Here is a 20285-nt window from a genome sequence, read left to right as displayed (position 1 = left end):
AAGGTCAAGAGAACAAAACTCTATTTGCCATCAATGAGGATCTTCCCTAAACACGAGCGTCAAAGAATGCGGAGAACTGTAGACTAACAAAGCTGCCATTTTTTTAGCCCTAGGATGACACATGTTCTGCCCCACAACCGCTAAGCCATCAGAGATTGTATGATTTTCAAAGCGCATTAAAAAAAATTAAGGATATCTGAAAACAACAAAAGAAAACAAAGCATTTATAAAACTAAACCACTAACTATACTTGCATCCCAGACACACCTGTTGTTTATATTTGACTGTTCCTTTTAAGCAGCATTTGCCTTTAAAATCCCCACTCTTTGAATGTATTTTCACCTTGGGCTCAGAAAACTGTCAGATTTGAAAGTGCTGGTAAACAAAAGCCCCTGAACCATTTTAGCCACAACCATTATACAAGGTAATTGTTTGCATCCGTTTAAAAAGTCTTTTTTCCCCCCCATTGAAAGGATAACCAAGCTGGAACACAAACATTATTAGAGAGATGTTTAAATGGTTAGCTCTTCAACTTGCCAGCAGTCTTGCTTTTATTACTGCAAGGATCCTGCTTTTTAGAGGAAGTGGAGAATGCAAGTTAAAAACAGATGGGGAACTAAAATCACATCTGATCTATAGAATAAGAGTATTATAGCGTCATCCCTTAAAAAACCCAGACTTCAATGAGCATTAACATTAGGAAACCTACAATAACATAATATATAGATAGATACATCTAAATGTTTCCATCACATCTTCTCTTTCTCTACTTTCCTCCAAGCTATAGATATTGAGCACTACATACACGGACAATTAAAATAGGTCAAATATTATTACTGATATGTTTAATTAAATCATTAACAAAATTTACATAAACTAAAGTTACGTTTTTAACTTGAGATTATGAAGTCATAAAATGGTTTGCCACCACATTAAGGCAGACAATGACAGTAATTGCAATAAGAAAACGGCACACTATTCCAGACACTTCCAGACAAAGCTCAAAACCATTAGTTATATGGTTTGAATGGTTTAAGTTGGGGACAGAAAGCATACGATTTACGGGCAACAATAGAAAATAGGTTTCTAAAGAAAGGGCAATGGATTTATAGAACAACAAGCGGTCCGGCATAAGAGAGTCCTCAATATCCAAAGTAGATATATGATCCTGAGCAAGAAACAATTCAGCACTTCTTAGACAAGAAATAAGCTCTCACATTGGAGCAATTTGTTCCTCCCTGATATCTCAATATATCATATTGTATGTTACCTGAAGAATACACAGGCACATCTGGAGCATCAGACAATGTTGTTGTTTCTTGGCCAACCAGTGGTACACTCTCTCCATCATCAAAAACTCCAAAAACATTGACTTTATACGATGTCTGAGCCCTGCATAACAAGTAATATTTGGAATAAGTGAATTGATTCTATTAGTCATTTTAGCTTCATTCACATTTGGTAGTTTATATATATATATATATATATATATATATATATATATATATATATATACAATATGTACCAAAAACACATCTTTTACCTTGAATATCTAAAGTATATATAGAATATAAATTATCCTTTATAAGCAGCGCTACTATTAAACACCTATTGTGCAGGTTTAATAAAATCCAAAATGGCTGTGCCCGCTGGCATTATCTTGATATTTTTGTGTGATTGATTTCTGCAACCTTAGGCTTGAAAGCTACAACATCTTTATACAGTATGCATCTGTACTGCCTTTAAACGTTAAGGTCCTTGTTGTAGGAGCTTCCATATCTGAAGAAAACAAAGATACATCATTACCTGAGTTCTTCTAACACAACGGTGTTATCGTATGGTCCAACCATTATTTCTCCAAGCTGTCTATCATCTCCGAAAGGATGAAATAAAATTTTATATCCTTTTACTTCCCCGGGGGCTGGTTCCCAAGTGACTCGGAAAGTGGACCTGGTGGGATCAGATGTTTTCAGATTTCTTGGTGGCTTAAATGGAGAAGCTAAATAAACAAACAAAAACAAAGTATTAAAAAACTTAAAAAGCAGCCTAATAAAACCTTTTTGCATTACAGATACGTGCCTATCTGTAATAGGCATACATTTACATATCTTTATTTAATGATGACACTACTACTATATGGGATGACGTGTTCCTTTGAGAACCACAATTATGGCCACCACTTCTCAATTAGTTCTGCTTCAGTACAGATGAACCGTAGCACCTGATCTGTTTATATTATTTCATTATTTCACCTGTTTTCCCAACACATAATTCCCATCATAATGCTGTTTCTCAACTAACCATCCCATACATTTAACATATAAGGTGAGAGTACAGATCAACACTACATTTCTTCAAAGAAAGACTTTATCTTGTAACCCACTATTTTTAATGGGCACACCTTGTGTTATGCTAGATGCAATGGTGATTGTATAATGTCAGCTATGTTAAAGTTCGCTTTCTTTCAAGTGCACTTGGGAAAAGTTTTTTTATGCAGAGCGCCAATGCTGAAATCTCATACATATCTCCAGGCAATGTGAAGGATACTCATCGAGTTCTACCAAGCTTGAGGCATTGGTGTGTTAATCACACAAAATCAAATATCACTGATCCAGAAGGGTAGCTACAGACACACTTGTCTTTTGTGTTGCATGGAGGAACATGTAAATGGGGGTCTCTCTGTTGTTTTCAAAAACTGTTTTTCCAGTTGTTATTCATACCTGTTGTTCCTTGTCCTTTCCTTGGTTTTCCTTCTCCAGTCTTATACACTGGGACAACAGTAATATCATAAGTGGTTTTGGGCTGCAACCTTTTTAACACTGTCGAGGTGATTGAGGGTGGAATTTTAGCAACCAACTGTCTTCCTCCAGCCCTTGGACGGTAAATAACACGATAATTGGCCACATTGCCTGGAGCTGGTTGCCAAGTGACCTTCATCGTGTTTTCTGTTTCATCGACGACTTTCAGTATCTTGGCTTCGGGTGATACTGATGGCCATAAAAACAAAATACTTTGTAGCTAAATAATAAATCTATGCATTACAGAGCTTGATTATATTAAAAAGGTTACGTCAAATCAATCATGATAAACCTTCTACCTAGAGTTAATCATCAGCAAGTATGGAACTTAGACATATATTTTAATTGCATTTACAAAAGCGAATTAAAGAAGAAATAATACATTTAAAAAATTTAAGGCGAACGAAAAGCCTCTAACCTGAATCAAACCAATCCAGTTCACCAACATATGAGGTTACTTATGGAGGTAAGGCTAGTACACATCTGGTGCTAATGAATTTCCACAAATTGCATATTTTTTCTTATTTATTTTGTATCTAAAGGGCCCTCTCTTTTGACTTATAATTGGCCTAGCATTGCTTGCAATAATACATTTGATGAATTTTCTAAACAATACTGGAATGACAGTAAACCACTGAAATGAGAAATACATATAGAACGTAGGACTTTCAAGATCCTATCCACATGTTTCGCACATGTTTCGGGAAAAATGCTTGGGACATTTCCCAACAGATGTGTCTTTGAGAATTTCCTGAAATTCTTGTTATTTAGAATTCTGTCAAGAGACGTGTGTAGCATTATTATTCTTACCCATGCAGTAAAGATTAAGACAATCTAACCATAACAGCTGCACTGACTCTACCACTAGGTTGAAATCATGATGGACCTCTTCATATTGCAGTAGGTCTCACTGATGATTGCTGTCCTGTACTCATTTTGGGATTGACTGAATACACTTTTTCTTCTTGAACATTTGTGGGGGGGTTTTGGCAAAATGATTAAGCACCAAAAACACGTTAAACGATTAATATATTATTCTATGAAACTTCAATTTTGTATCTCTTGCGATCTCGTTACCTTATTTTTCGTGTTTTCCTCTGTGTTTTAGACAAAATGAAAGTTAGTAGCCAATGTAGCCTAATTAAGTCAGAAACAATAATGTTTGATTTTGTGCTATGTTTTACTGTTTTTGTATCTTGTTTTTGTTATATTTTGTCTGCTGGGTCATATTTATTATATTTTTAGTGGCATCACTGTTCAGCTGAGCTTCCTGGATACAGTAGGAAGACTGGTGCTCAAAACATTAAATGTATGCATTCTATGAGCCAATGGTGAGAAGAGGAACGTCTAAACATTAGATTCTTGCTGTTATGAGGGTGATCCTCTAATTTACACCCACTGTCAACGTATAGCTCACAATATAATTCTGCCATGCAGTTATATAGCCATAGCATAATGTAACATTATGAAATGTATCCATCTCAATATAAACTTTTAGTCTAATTTAAGTTTAAGGAATAGGAACATATTTTATACGGCTGCATATTTTTTCTACCTTCGGTGGTGGCTTCTCCTTCAAGAGGATCTCCTTCCCCACTCTTGTAGTCAGCAATTACTGAAATCTTGTACTTTGTTTCAGGTTTTAAGGGTTCTAGAATAGTGTCAGTCACATAAGCAGGAACCCGCTTTTCTCCGGTTTCATCATCAAATAGTGACTTCCACGTAATTCTATAACCACGGACCATTCCAGGTGCGGCTGTCCAGGATGCTCCGATAGAGGTATCCGTTATGTCCTTGGTTATCAAGTCACGTGGGGAGCCACGTTCTATATTAAAAGAGATTCATGTATAAACACACATTTAGCGCAAGCATATATGATCAAAAAAATCACAAATATTCAAACATGCATATATTACACTAGAGCAAAACTCTTACTCAATGTTAGATAAAAGGTCAATTGCAGATGTTTGCAGACCATCATATATATATATATATATATATAATATGTGTATGTATATACATATATACACTGCCGTTCAAAAGTTTGGGGTCACTTGGATGTTTTCATGGGAAACAAGGACATTTCTAGCTGTGTAACATAATTGCAAAAGGGTTTTCTAACGATGAATTAGTCTTTTAAACTTAAACATGGATTAGCTAATACAATGTGCCATTGGAACAAACAAGTCATGGTTGCGGATAATGGTCCTCTGTACGCCTATGAATGTGCTTTTGTCTTTCAAAAACTATTGAATTGTATATAATAATATATATAATATATGATGTTTTTACATGAACATAGACATACTGAACTATACCGTGAAGGAGAAAAAGGGAATGGAAAATGCAATAAATGCTTTAGACCAAGTTATTCCAACTTTTAGTCATTTGAACACACAAAACCACAACTTCTTAATGGAGACGCTTGACTGGAAACTAAATACGCCAGAGATGCTGACAAAGTATTTTACTTTCCAGTTGCAAGAAAATATTTCAAGAAATAACAATGTGGTTGCTACAAAGTTATTACTGTGCTCTAAGCATTTAGCGCTACTTGCAGCCTTTGACTGGCAGACTCGGTTGCCCGTGAAAATGAATTTGGCCTTGGAGTATGAACAAATATATCAGTTCCTCAACTGTGCGAGTCGCTCGCATGGGTGTCAACACTTTAAACTTCACAGGGCAACAGAGAAAATGTAGCACATGGAATGGACCCAATGTCTCCTAGATTGGTCAAATGAACTAACTGTGAGGTGGTCAGAGAGTGAACCAGGGCTTCTTTTTTCCTTATAAACCCTGGCAATTGTTATGTTTCTACTAGAAACAGAAATTTGTTACAAAATAAACATTTTTATGTTAACCTATTTCATGGAGGATTTAAGTCTTGTGATGTTTAGATTCAATAATATACTGATATCATTTTCAGGTTCACTTTTTAACACTGAGATTTTAAGAGCTTGGAGAAGAAAAATAGGGAGGGACAATAGGGATTTTTTATTGCTCCCATGTTAAAAAAGAGGCAAGTAAATTGTTAACATCTGGGAAATAAGCATTGTTGATGTCATAAGTGTGTGTTTCTTTGATTTAAAAAAAAAAAAGTGTTAGCTGAGCATTGTTTATACATTTGTATGACAACTACTTGACATGATTTCCGAGATTTCAGTACAAGTCCAGTAAAGTCCACCTCCTCTCTTTGTTGAGTTTCCAAAACAAGCTAACAATAAAGTAAATCTGTATAATTTATTGAAGGCACTAGAAAGTGTTAAAACACAAATTCTTTTTCTTTGAAACATCATATTGTACACTGGATTACACGATTATGTAAATGTACTGGCACATAGGACACAGAAATGATGACTTAAAAACTAAAGCTTAATTCTTTCGCACACACTTCTAGCTGCTCAAACAGTTTCAAATCACTCCAGGGTACTAAAAATAAGTATGAGATATACACTATGCTAACATAAGTTGAGAAATGTTTTCCACAGCAATGACAATTCTTATTCTTCAAGGACTATTTACTACACAGAGCGAGGTTTTAATTACTTTAGAACATTGGTTTAATCATGTAATATGTGAAGGTTAGTGAATGATTTTTATTGTATACTAGCATAGTATAAAGTAAGAAATCTAGGAACACTGACTCTTTAAAATAACCAAATGCTATGGATTTATTATTCAGTGAAGGAGAGGGAGATTGAAAACATCCAGGATGCCCCATGGAGCCTATATTGAAAATAAAGGTTTTCACTCGGCAATGATTCATTACTGTAACATAATATACGTGGTTCTCTCGATGGACACTACCCTAGAAGATATTCACTTATTCAGCATGCTCAAAATCAATTTTGCGTGCATTGTAAGGTTTATCCTAATGTTACATTACTGATTTTGGTTAGGACAAGTCAAGCAATCAATGAAACTTGCTTTTGATCTATGTTCTCAATGATTGTTCACAAGTGTGTGGACCACAAAGAGTTAGTATTTAGTGTGTTCTGCATTCTATGAGTCAGCATAATTGAAAATGCATGTTGCGTACCCCGACCAAAAAAACTTAATGGAGCCATTGTCTTTTTTCAGTCAAATGTAGTATGTGTCCTTTCTTTACACTGGATTATTTTACCAGTAAATACTCCAGATGCTGTACTTTTTTTTTACTTCCAACATTGTAACAGATCATAAACCTGACAAAATGTTTAACAATAATTTATTGACGGTTAAGATGTAGATTTACTGTGCTTAACCAACTCTTTAACGCCACTCTAAATATATTTGTTATAAGCTGAAAACATGGCTGTCCACCTGGAGGCACATGGGCCAGATGTGAACCACAGGGATTTTGCATTGGCCTAAAATAGTCTGAGAACATCATACCCCACCTTATGTGATATAATTCTCTAAAAAATAATCACCAGTACACATACTGGTGTGTTGTGGTTCCTTAGCATTAATCCTATATTATGCAGGAGGTAAAGTAGTTGCACATAAAGTAACTTTCATAATTCATAATTGCAACTGTGTTGATAAATACAAATTTAGAAGATGTGAAAATAAAATAAATAGTGGAACAGATGATGACCACAGAACACAGAAACTGATCAGTCTGGAGAATGGATGCTTTTTTTTATGCCTGGTAGATAAAAAGTCAGTTTTAGTTTGCGTATAACATAGTAATATATCCATGAATAAGACAGGCTGGGTCCTTTCGGAGAAACAGCCAACAAATGTCAACCGGAGCTTTCTTTATTACAGGAGCAGTTCAGTACAAAAGTCTTTGGTCTCATCCAAAGTTTAAAAAGCCACTTTTGGCAGAAGAATGGCAAGAAATAGCTGGGACATGAGCAACATTGTCAGTGAAAGACTGCAACATGCCCAAGCTTGGTAATAAGCGGGTAGGGGATGGGTAGTGACAGACAGTGCCAAAAGGCCCCGCATCTGCTTCTCATACCCCTTCCCCCTAGTCTGCCATATGGAAAAACAATTTCATTTTCCCCTTGCATGACAGAACCAATTTCCTTAGAGTTGGCCTTACCAGTGGGGTACATGTGATAATTCTCTAGAAACATCTGGATAACTCATCAGTTTTATGATGAGGTTTTTATAAAAACCTTCATTTCTTGGTTAACTTTTGCAAGAAATAGTAGGAAATAAGACTTTTATTGATAATGGTGAATTAGAAAGCTTAAACAAGAAAATGTACTGATATATATATATATATATATATAAATTGCAAAAACTAAAAAATCTATTTTGTGTTAACAGTTGCGATTCCTTAAAATGTCAAGGACACAAATGCTGACTGCAGAGTTTAGGAAATTAATGACTCGGCATAAAACATTGAGCATGCATAAAGAAGCCCCTTGTTGTTATCTCTTTCCAAAAAATAAGATGCATAATAAACCAAGTAGATTTCCTGTGGGATACCAGAAACTTCATTGTGAAGAAATGCCCTTTCGACGTAATGCTGTCCGTGGGAGGAAAATGACTTCTAAAAATGTTATGGCGTTTCCAAAGCAACAGAAAAAAATAAATATAGTTTAAAAACTAGACTACTTCCTGTCTGTGACTAACAACAATAATTAAACCAAATACAATTTCAGTAGGTCTATATCCATTCTCGAGTACTTATTTGAAGAAAAAACTTTGGTGTGTTTAAAGAAATATTCTAGTGTACTTTATTTAGTGTGCTATATATTTTATTGCCAAATATGTATATATGATTTTATTATGTTACATTCTATTCTTATTTTGAGTTACAACAGGGGTGACTCAAAGTAAAAATATTTGGGGGGGCATCCATTAAAATGGATATTTATATATAATGAAGGTGCATAATCACAGTTTGTTAGTATGCATCAACCCTCCCAATCCGTTGAGGAGGACCCTTAGTTCAATGGGGGCCCTAAGCAGCTGTTTAATCTGTTTAATATTTTTACATTGTAGCGCCAAACCTGGGTCCCATAGACAGACTGTTCCTCCTGCAGAGGGGTACTTTAAAGGTACATAAACTTTCCGAAACTCAAATGTTAATGATTATTTGAGCAGCTGGTCAGATTATAGTATGTGATGCATGAGAGCTGGGTCGTTATGTTTCCATTTAACTCAGCTGCCATTTGGACTTCTACTGAACCAACTTGTCAACTGTCTTGTCTGCCTTGAGATATCAGGCTTAGACCTTAATGGAGAAGGAAGAGGCATACCTCATTCTATAAATATAATATAATATTCTATATATAACTCAGAATATTTCTCCATAATCTTCTTGAGAGACAAATAAAGTAAACATTGGTGTTTTTGAGTACTCTAGGACTAAATACTGCACTGTATTGCTGTTGTAATAAGCAAAAAAGTCTAATTATCATAGAACTGCAACATCTGATATATCTCCAAGACACCAAATTTGACAATTCTCATGTTCATGAATATTATGGTAGAGAAGCAAATTATAATATTCCCACCAGTGACATTGATTTAATGTATTCTCTGTAGGTGCTGGAACAGTAAAATGTGTCTTTGATTTTAAACTCATAACAAAATGACAAAAATTCTTTCACATAATAATTAATCTTCAAATGTTGCACGGCATGTTACCCAAAACAACAGATATGAACATTAAAGCAAATGAACAATGGCGGAACTACCGGGGTCGCAGGGGTCGCAACTGCGACCAGGCCCTGGAGTTCTGCCAGTCAAGGGGGCCCAAGGGGTGCCAAGCGGTTGCTGAAAACGACCGCTCGGCAACTCTTGGGCCCCCCTGACTGACAGAAATCCAGGACTCCTCTGCTCCCCGCCGCTGCTGCTGCCGCCGCCGCCTGCCTGCCTCAGCGCTGCCCAGAGTGCAGTGTTGGGAGCGTGAGGCGTTTGTCTCGGGTGCCGGCGCTTCACGTTGAGCGCCGGCATATGACGTCATATGCCGGCGCTCAGCAGATTCTCGCCTTAACAGATTCTCGCACCAGGGCCCTGAGGTTTCTAGTTACGCCCCTGCAAATGAATACCATAACTACACAGAGAAGGCTGCATAGTCTAATAAACCACTGCTTATTATTGTGACTTCTACTAAAGCGCCATCCACCGAATCAGCAAAAAGAGATGGGTCCAAACATATCAACAACTTTTTTCAAAAATAATTCCCTTAAACATAAACCTGTGCAAAAATGTCACAAATTGGCCTATTGCAATGACTTTTCTTAAATAAAAGTTTGCATTGGTCTTTTGTATAAATAGAATTATTGAGGAACAACTTTAGTGAGTGTTTCTTTTTTATTTTATTATTTTGCGTTCCAGCAGAAACATTATTAAACATTACTATGGACCAAATGCATTCGTGATTTTGACCATATTTCTTGACACTAGGCTCAGACTATGGACATTAAAATAAGCATTTAAAGAACTAGTCTCTTAATAAAAAATGCTAGAGTATTAGTGCATTTACATAAGAACGACTAAAGACACAAAATAGTGCTTTTAAGTTGAGAAGGAGTGCTTAACTTTTTTTAGAAGAGCAGCTAAACATTCAATTAACTGAAATACTTATATAAATGTGTTATTCCAGAAATAGAGTTACTGTAATTGATGAGCACTAACCCTGCGTTGAAACTGCATTAAAATATAGAAATAAAGAAAGAAAACTATGCACAGTATATTTAGTGCTACTTTGATATGGTGCCCTTTAGTTTTAGATCATGGGGAATGAGGCATCTGAGTTTTTGAGATGAATGCATAGGGAATATGGCAAAGAGCAGTCATTCAGCGGTGGGCTACAGTTGGCATTATAGAAGTATACATGCTCACAGCATATGCTTTAGATCAGAGTGTTAGTTCTGCATACATTATTTACTGTATGTCCCAGCTATATGTCAAAGAACATTAATTATTTACAATTAAATCTTTGTTCTCCTATTAAAATAACTACATTTCCTCTTGTCCCCTCTTGGATTCCTTGCTGATTGTCATGATAACCATTACGCATTCTGTTGGGTTTGTGAGTGTAAAAGTTGAGGAAATGGCACAATGATTCAGCAGGCATCTTTGTAGATCACTCTCCAGGATATGAGGATAGCCTTGAAAGCGAAATCTAGTGAACAGTGCTCTTTATAGATTCTCTGAACAGACTCATTATATAATAGCTTTCATGGAAATAATCAAGAAACGAGTATCCTGCTTAACTTTCCTGGTTTATTCGGGCATGTGCAACACATGAGCCACAATGAGATCATTACAGTGTCTGCCTCAAACATAAAGTCTAGTGAATCTGGATCCAACTTCAACTGTTCACGCTTTGGAGAGCAAGGCAGTTGTTTGTAGACCACAAGCCACAAGCATTATGTGCACTTATGTGCATTGTGAGAGAATATGTAATACATTCCTAATACAGTGTCCTTGGCATCTCTCTAAACCCAACTTTTTTACCATAGGGTTAAGAAGCCGAAATCATTAGGTACGGTCAGGTTTTAGTGCAGGAGTCTATTCAATTCAAATATGAAAACTAAGAAGAATCTGGACAGAACATATGAATATACTGTATATATACATTCACCAGATGCTCCTTGATTTTAAATAGCCCAAGGCACCTATCTGGATTGCAGCCTTGATCACGATATTTTTTTGCTTTCTGTCAACACATACTATGTAATACATTACGTGCACTTTATTCATTCATCCACAGCGACGGCTGCACTTTGTCCACTTAGCAGAACTCTGAATCATTTCCTTTCATTGAGCCTACTAAATTACATACATGTTTCATTACCATGAAAATCCTTAACCAGAACCATGTAACATAAACTTTACTTTCAAGTAAATCAGACCGGTGGATTTTATTTAACCATCTCAACAAGTAAACATAAATCGGATCCTTTCTTTTAAGTTTTTCTTTTTATGTATAGCACAAAAAAAGTTCATCTGGGTACAAGGAGAAATGTTTTTATTGCAATTGCTCCATAGCCAAAGCAAGTCCTTAGCCCTCGGCTAAAACTATGGGATTCAAGTAATTATGTCTGTGTTGTAATCCAATGGCACATTTTTAAGCACGATAGGCTGGGCCATTCTCAGTTTTGCTTCCAGCAATGGAAAAAGAGAAAGTACTTCACCTCTCATTTCATCCCAGCAAACAAAAACCAAGGCTGCCTTAATATATTAACAACTTGAAATACCGTCTGTGTTTGCTTTTCAAATATGTGCCTGAAGGCAATAAAAAGGAACTTCTGCCAAGTTCCTTCTTACCACCTCCTCACCCTTGGGATCTCAGATCACAAAACCAGTAGCACTCAACATCAGCCGCTCCTTATTGCATTTCCAGTTCTTAATCTATCTGTATTTTCCATTACATTTCTCGACGAGGGCTATGACATGTGGTTTTGGCATAATTTCCATAGTAAAATGTAGAACCATCAAACAACTGGACACAATTGGGAACTGTAGATCTAACTGCAGATCTCATTAACTGGCTCGCAATCAAAAGATAATTGTACACTACCCATCAACTGAATAGCACAAAGCTGCCAATCCACACTATTAAATTGTGATTCAAAAATATAAAAAAATCTTTCCACCTACATAGAATTAATTTGCTAAAATAGGCAAATACTTTCTGCTAAAGATATCACTTAAAATATAAAACAAAAAAGCTCAACCTTCACAACCAATCAATTAAAGTGGGAACTAGGGTATGTAACCACTTGACAAATAGACTAGTTGACTGCTAATACACAGCTGCGAAAAAACTGTGATGTCAGAGGTTGGTTTAAGCCCCTAAAGGATAGACTCAAGTTTCACCAAGGTCTGAATACACTGAATTGTACGGAAAGATACCTTGAATTTTCCTCCAGATGAATAATGAGGACTAGGGTTTAGGGATGCTCTGGAGAGTATTGGCAGCTAGAAGTACCAACTTGGCCCATGTTAATACATGGTAATATTTACAAGCAAAACAATAATTTTTAATAAAAATATTATGGAGATACAATTTTATGAGGGATGTGTCTTCTCTTTAGGTGTATGGTGTCCCATAGACCATGTTTGCCCTAAGCAGTTGCTTAATGTGCTTATACTGTAAATGGATTATCAGAGAGGTTAATTCTTTCATCTTTCAAATGCCCCTTTTTTGTTTCTAAATAGCGTGTCAATGCCCCCAAACAGGTGGTATGTGCCATTTGTGCCACCAAAACAGCTTGTTTGGGCCATCTTTACACCTAAGCAGCTTCTCAGTGCCCCAGACATCTTTTCTGTGTAATTTTTGCCCCCGAAATCGCTTGTTTGGGCCATCTTTACACCCAAGCAGCGTCTCAGTACCCTAAACAGCTTGTATGTGCCATTTTTATCCCTAAACAGTTTGGTAGTGCCCCCAGACAGGTTGTATGTGCCAGCTTTGCCACCAAACAGCTTGCCAGTGCCCCCAAACAGCTTGTCTGTACCATCTTTGTCCCCAAAAAGCTTGTCACTACACAAAACAGGTGGTGCAGGCCTCCAGAGTTGCGGGCCCAGTCGCCGTTGCAACCACTTTGACTATGATTGTTACGCCCGTGTTATGAAGGTCAACTGAGTTGTTTTTTCTCATAAAAAAAGAGAATGTAGCTTACCATCAAGAGTTTCTCCTTCTCCTGGTAGGGCTGATCCAGCTCCCGATGCATACAATGCATTTACAGATAGTGAGTAGATTGTACCAGCATCTAGTTCCTGTAACACCGTACTTGTGACATCTCCCTGGAGTGTAACTTCTTTAGGTTCGCCACCTTCAGAGGGCATATATGTCACAAGATACTGCAATACTTTCCCTGGTGCTGCACTCCATGATACTTTAAAACTGGATGTTGTAGGATCAGATACTTGCAGATTTTTTGGCTCTCCTAAAACTGTGAGAAGTAAGGAAAAAAACACAGGATAAGCACTCAAGATAACTTTACTGAGTTTTTCATTTCAGTAATTGTGGGGTGTGCATAAAAACTAATTCTCATGCAAAGTTCAACTCTCTCTTATCACCAAAGGAACCATCGAGGCTGTCTAATCAGTAGGAACATTTAATTGGTTATTATGGTAATATGACCACTTTACGTGCATTGCACAACCCTTGTGTTGAGGTTGAAATGGTAGGGGTGTTTTATGGTAACTTGACAGCAGATAGTTATAGAAGTGCAGTGAATGGACAAAGATTTTCAACCAGGGGGAGGGGGCATGCAAGGGGACTCCAGGGTAGAACTCTATATTCTACAACATGCAATTCCTGTTGGTCAATGAGCCAAATCAGGTGCATTTTAGGAGCAGGCACTAAATCATGATTTCCCTCCTCATCAATCATCTAAAAGGACCTCATTTTTTAACTATTCAATATCAAAACTATTAATACATTCAAAGGAATATTTACAGATACACACTAGTGGATACTTAGACTGGCATTACAATACAAGGTGTAAAGTCAAACAGAGCTAAACTAATCCAAGATAGATTAAGGTGTGTTAAAAGTTGTTTTAAAAGAATAAGTAGAATACGTAGAAAATGTTAAAATGGTTAGGATGGTGAGTGAGTCATTTGGTTTTCAAGAGTGCTATTCCACTTATATAAAACATTCAATGAGCTCTCAAGCATGTTAAGAAAATACACCTTAAGATTTCTGTCATGTTATTATTTCTCCTGAAAGTATATTCACATAAAACAATACCAAACCTTTTAAGAGGTTTTTGATTTGTTACTACCAAACATTAAGAATGAGACACCATTTACTTAAAGAATTACTTGGAGATTTGACAGTACTATAAATGATCTTTCCACAACAGTGTTTTAAAATTACTATACTATATAGAAAGACACAAAGCAAAGGTCATAGACACTGCTGTTATACACGCCAAGACTGGTGTAATCCTGTGGTAGTGTCCAAAAGGAGCCGGTGTGATTTTGACAGTGATCTTTATGATGCCATGGTGACTGCTATAAACCCACATGATATAGTGGAGACATGCGCAGTGATTTTCCTAACTATGACAACACAAAAAAGCATTTGGTGCCAAATGTCCAACACGAAATGTGTTGTAAAATAATGTGCAACTTGTTTTAGAGGAACCACAGTTTATGGCAGGTTTTAAACCACCTGATTGGGACATTTCTTACCTTCTTCTGTTGCCCCATTTCCTATTAGAGCTTTCCCAGGACCCGAGTGATATTCAGGGATCACAGAAACTTGGTATTTTGTGTCAGGAAAGAGATTTTGCAAAGTAGTAAACTTTTCATTGCCTGGGACCGTCACTTCTTTTCTTTCACCCCCGGCCACTGGACGGTAGGCAATCCTGTATCTAAGAACATTTCCTGGAGCTGGAGTCCAACCAACTTTAAAGCTGTCAGTGGTTTCATCGCTGACTCTCATGTTCCGCGGTGCACCTTTCACTGTTCAAAAAAAGGGCGTAAATTCATGTAAATTCTGTTCTTGAATTCATATATTTATATTATATCATTCAAATATGAAAGCTTGCTTTTGTGCAGATGTTATATTTGTGACATAAAACCTGTATTTTTTATTATTAACAATGTATGTGATTTCATGGATAAAAAATGAGAGGACAAGCATATGAGAGAGTTTGGGTACTGTCTACCGAAGAACCTAAGAAGACCTAAAGAGGGGAGAAAGAAGGGAAAAAAAAACTGTAGAAGGTTTAATAAATGTACGGCCATAGCAGGACTGGAAATAAGTATAATATGTGCAAGTAGATGTATTCAGCTGATTCTTTACAATTCCCCTTATGCATTTGTAAAGGGGACAAATAATTGCCAGGGTCCTTGCCTAGATGGGAAAGGAGGATTTAACAAACCCCAAAATACAAGGTTAAGACCTAACTTTTATTAATAGGCTCTCTAAAAAAAACATTGAAAAACAAAATGATTCAAGTAGGAATTCAGCTAATTTAACGGTGATTCATCCAGCACGAGTGTCATTCCCATCTTATTTTAGACAGGAGCTTGCTCTTATATGGTTGATGAACAGCTACCAATTTATGTGGGGTATGTGCGCTGCTGTGAATACATTTGCTTGTTTTTTTAACCCCTTAAGGACAACGGGCGGTCCCAAAACCCATTGAAAACAATGCATTTTGAGCCCGTACATGTACGGGCTTTGTCATTAAGGGGTTAATATTTATAGGGAGTCTATTAATAAAAGTTATTTTTCCTTTTGTAACATATTTTACAAGAGGGACGCCATAAAAAAGGGACCCCGCATATGCATTTAAGTTTCAGTAGATATCCCACCTAAAACCTCAAGTCTTTGTCTTTGTTATTTCCATGATATTATATGCCATTTAAGGTTAGTAGTGATGTAGTTTTCTCACTTTGTTAGGCAGATAACAACCTGACTCTGAACATGTTGGAACTCTGCCAATTTGCATTCGTTTACTGATAGACTATTTGATAAACCCAAAGCCGGATAGCTTCCAGCCAGTGTTCAATACAACATGCTTAATGTCTGACTCATGTCGTATATGTATAAAAACAGCTTATGAAACATTTACCCATATATCATTATCTTTCTACTTGCCATTATAACATGTTTCAGATATTTCAGTTTCTAAAATAGACATAAATTAAGGATTAACATTAAATCTCTGTTGACTAGTTAAGCATGATGTTATGGTCCCGATCAGCTCGTGGAGTGCACAAGGTTGTTTTTTTGATTTACTCTCTGACTGAAGACATCTTAAACATCACTGCTAATCATTGCTTGACTTCTCTACTTTATGGCAACAAACCATGCATGGATATAGATATAGATATATATATATATATATATATATATATATAATTTTTTTAAATTAATAGGGTTCCCCAGGATGCCCGATTAACCAAGAGGTGGCTAACGACCCAGGCTAAGACTGGGTTCCAGTTGTATTCAATACATACACTCAATAAAAATAAAATGCAATTTATTAACCCAAACTATTATGAACATTTGTTTGTTGAGAAAAGGGTTCATATGCAATCAGTAGAAAAATGCTTAAATAAAAAATTGATACTTTACAGAACTTACAGTATTTGCATGTTGGCCATTAATTGTCAAGCAATATCTAACATATTTTCGGGGGGATATAAAGACGAACAAGTTTGTAGTATTTTATTATGGGAGTTTCATCTCTCTGATGTCATAAATGGCCAACCTCTGTAACATTTTTCTGCAAGAATAGCATAAATGGCCCTGCATAGTGCATGTTTTAAATAAATGAGACCTAGGCAGAGCCAACTTAGCCCTTTTTGCAAGCTCATCCCGTGATTGGCCCTTCATAATACACAGTGAAGGCAGTGAGTTGGAACTGCCCCTCTACTTCAATTCATTCTGCAAAAGCACTCTTTAGGAAATGAATCTCCAAATAAAAGAACACAGCAGGAGGGGGAATGGAGGATAGACATGTGGATAACATTAGTGCTGGACAACAGAAAAACATGGTATGAAAAATGGGAGAGAAAGCGGAGCAGCTTCAACTAGTACTAAAACTACACCTTTAGTTAGAATCAGTTTGTTCAATACAGTATGCTCATATCAAAAAATATATTTTCTAGTATAATTCATGAATACCAAATAATTACCTTCTAAAGTTGTCTCTTCTCCATCCAATGGAGCACTTTCCCCTTCCACATATTCAGCCAAGACGCTAACAGCATAGGTTGTTTCTGGAAGTAAGTTTGAGAGAACCGCAGTGGTAGTCGGTGCTGGTACAGAAACAATGAATTCTTCTCCACCGACAGCAACCTTATACTTAACCAGGTAAGACAGGACATCATCGGCTGCTGGGGACCAGTTAACTCTGAAGCTGCTAGATGTCACCTGAGAGAACGTCAAATTCTGAGCAGATGCCAATGCTGCAAGCACAATGCAACGATAAAGAGAGATTAACTAGAGATCCATTACTTGTTTGGCTATTAATTCATTCACTCGCATTGTATAATATAAATATAATTCACCTCTACTGGTTAGGAGCCGCCTGTCTAAAAGTGATTGTATGAGAAATGTGTGCGTACCTTATAGTTCAACAAGCAGGCGCTCAGAACCAGCAGTGGTACTTTTTACTACCAAAGGGATATTTTTTTCAGAATGAAGAATACTGTCACCCTGAATGTTATTTCTTACACTGAACAGTAATGGTTCATTAGAATTAGAATTGGCCATTTAGTCATTTGAGGTTCAGGTAGGTGGGATTGAGATTGAGAAAACATATGCATTTATTTAACAGTGGCTCTTAAGTGGTAGCTAGTAACTAATTTGTTTTTGGAATTTTGGAAATATACCAAGCTTTGTAAATAAACAAATCTCTTAACGCTGAGGTCACAACACCAGATTGTTGGCTTTGTTTCTTCAACCGATAAAGTCAACCATCTCAGATTTCTAAAGTTCCTAAAAGTTTATGTAAGCAAAACCACTGGGAATGCGATGGCCTTTTTTATCAAAGGCTTTTGTGTGTTTTGGTTTATCACAATGTTGTCGTAGAATAGTCAGACCCACCAGCATGCATATCTAAAGTGCCTACATTCTCATCATATGTGATAGGTGAATATCACTATCTCAACTTGCGATACTATTCTATAGTTTCTTTATAATGTATGGAAATTTAGGATGTTTTGTCAACTGCATTTTAACTACTTTTTCATGTCTAACTCCTTGGCACAAGGAAGGTTTTGTTTACTTATTTATTTAAATTATTAATTCTTTAAAATTATTTAAAGAATTATTCTTTTTAAATTATTAATTCTTCTGCAATTCTACTATGCTCATTTTATGGCCATTGCTGAAAACCATTAAAAAAAAACCTGTTGCTTAAAAACATAATCAAACGATTGCCAGACACTTAAGCTTTTTGATTGCTATAATTTCTGACATCATGAAAATAATTTCCCCAGGTCTCATCACCCAGAGCTCTCCTTCTTCTCTTGGTGGGAGGTGGGACTCGGGAATGCCAAAATGGAGAGGTGGGGAAAGACTTCAAATTGGGAAAGAGTTGGCAGAGCTCAGGAAGAGTCAAACACCACCCTCTACCCCAGAAATAAAAGAATGCTTGAGGCCAAGTCATCTCTGATGTCCAGAGCCCCTCAGACCTAGAATTTTATTTCTGTCACTATGGTATTATACTTACACTTCTGTTTTATTGTTTGAAGCTCCTGTTCAATTCGCAGGCAGATAGATTGTGTCAGCTCAAAAGAGATCCTCTGAAAGGCATCAAAATCTTCTACTGTGTACACATGGGTATCAGCAGGCGGGGAAGCGATTATTTCTAATTCAGTCCTTACAGCATCCTTTACACCAACAGCAAAAATCTCAACATCTAAATTCCGCAGCTTCATGGCTGGATCTTTGAAGGCATCTGAAGACTTTCCATCAGTAATCAGTATCATGACTCTTGGCACATTTGGTCTTGCCCCTTTGCTTTCAACTAATACTTTTTCTCTGACATAGGTCATTGCTTTTCCTGTGTTGGTTGAGCCGCCCCTATATGGGAAAGTATTCACTGCATGTAGAATGTCCTCGATCTTGTCATATCTATTGAGGGTAAATTCTGTAAATGGATCTCTGCTGTACTGAACAAGACTGATTTGGACTTTGTTGGGTGAGATGTCAAAGCTTTTTACCAAGACTTCCAAAAAGGCCCTTACTTTAGCAAAGTTGGCAATGCCAATACTGTAAGAACCGTCAACAAGAAGGATAACATCAGCTTTTATATCCACACCTCCAGAGCATTCTGAAAATAAGCAAAAAAAGATGTAAACAGTACTCGGTAAACAGATGCAAATCATGTACTCACGATGTAAACAGCACCAGGGCTAAATTTGGTGCTGTGAGACATTTAAACCTGATGAGTTTTATATTTTCTAAAACTGTTTATAGCAGGAAGGTAAACATAACAGAGTCAATAACTCACCAACTCGTATTTTGACGGCCTGGGTTTTTTCCAGTGTTGTGATTGGATCACTTGCTGTGAGCCCTTTCATTGCAAATACATTAATTTGGTACTCTGTATCTGGGGATAGCTCTTTCACATTGATGCTTGTAGTTTGTGGGCCAAGATTTAGAACATGCTGTTTACTTCCCGCTATCATTGGAATGAGCTGGATCCTGTAGCCTGTGATTTGGCTCAGAGAAGGTCTCCAGGTGATCTTCATGGATTTGGAAGAAATCTCTGTGACAGCCAAACCCGAAGGAGCTTCAACAGCTAAAAACAAATTTGAAAATATTTACATGAAACAACCGGGGCTTAATAAGGAAGGTTTTGGGTGATCTCATGGCTACCGCAATGAACATTCCACTTTTGATATCCACACTCTACAATCTTATGCTAGTAATGGCTAGTTATGTTTTCATTCCTCTTCATTTATTAAGATTCTAGTCTCTAGTTCTGGGAATTATATATGTGAAATGGGGATAGCCAAACACTGCTCTTCACAGCTCTTCACCCGGAGACTCCAGGTCAAACCTGGAGAGTTCTCATCTATGATAAATACCCACACTGAAAATTTAGATTTACA

General features: G+C 36.8%; 1 protein-coding gene across 6 annotated transcripts in view; it reads right to left on the bottom strand.

Moving 5' to 3' along the window:
- Window positions 1-20285, bottom strand: part of COL12A1 (collagen type XII alpha 1 chain) — an 81221-nt gene that overhangs the window by 48591 nt on the left and 12345 nt on the right. For 4 of the 6 annotated variants that reach the window (XM_053458619.1, XM_053458618.1, XM_053458621.1 and 1 more), the window contains exons 9-17: window positions 19682-19972; window positions 18899-19501; window positions 17358-17630; window positions 14898-15170; window positions 13376-13648; window positions 4354-4623; window positions 2721-2987; window positions 1807-1999; window positions 1271-1392 (exon numbers count right to left, since the gene is read on the bottom strand). The exons of the other annotated variants lie outside the window; for them this stretch is intronic. In XM_053458619.1, coding sequence (XP_053314594.1) covers window positions 1271-1392; window positions 1807-1999; window positions 2721-2987; window positions 4354-4623; window positions 13376-13648; window positions 14898-15170; window positions 17358-17630; window positions 18899-19501; window positions 19682-19972 — 2565 coding nt within the window. The remainder of the gene's footprint in view (window positions 1-1270; window positions 1393-1806; window positions 2000-2720; window positions 2988-4353; window positions 4624-13375; window positions 13649-14897; window positions 15171-17357; window positions 17631-18898; window positions 19502-19681; window positions 19973-20285) is intronic. 6 annotated transcript variants of the gene reach the window in all.

This window comes from Spea bombifrons, chromosome 3 (genome assembly GCF_027358695.1).
Source record: "Spea bombifrons isolate aSpeBom1 chromosome 3, aSpeBom1.2.pri, whole genome shotgun sequence".
In the NCBI taxonomy this organism is placed as follows: Eukaryota; Metazoa; Chordata; class Amphibia; order Anura; family Pelobatidae; genus Spea; species Spea bombifrons.
This window is presented reverse-complemented; position numbering and strand designations above follow the sequence as displayed.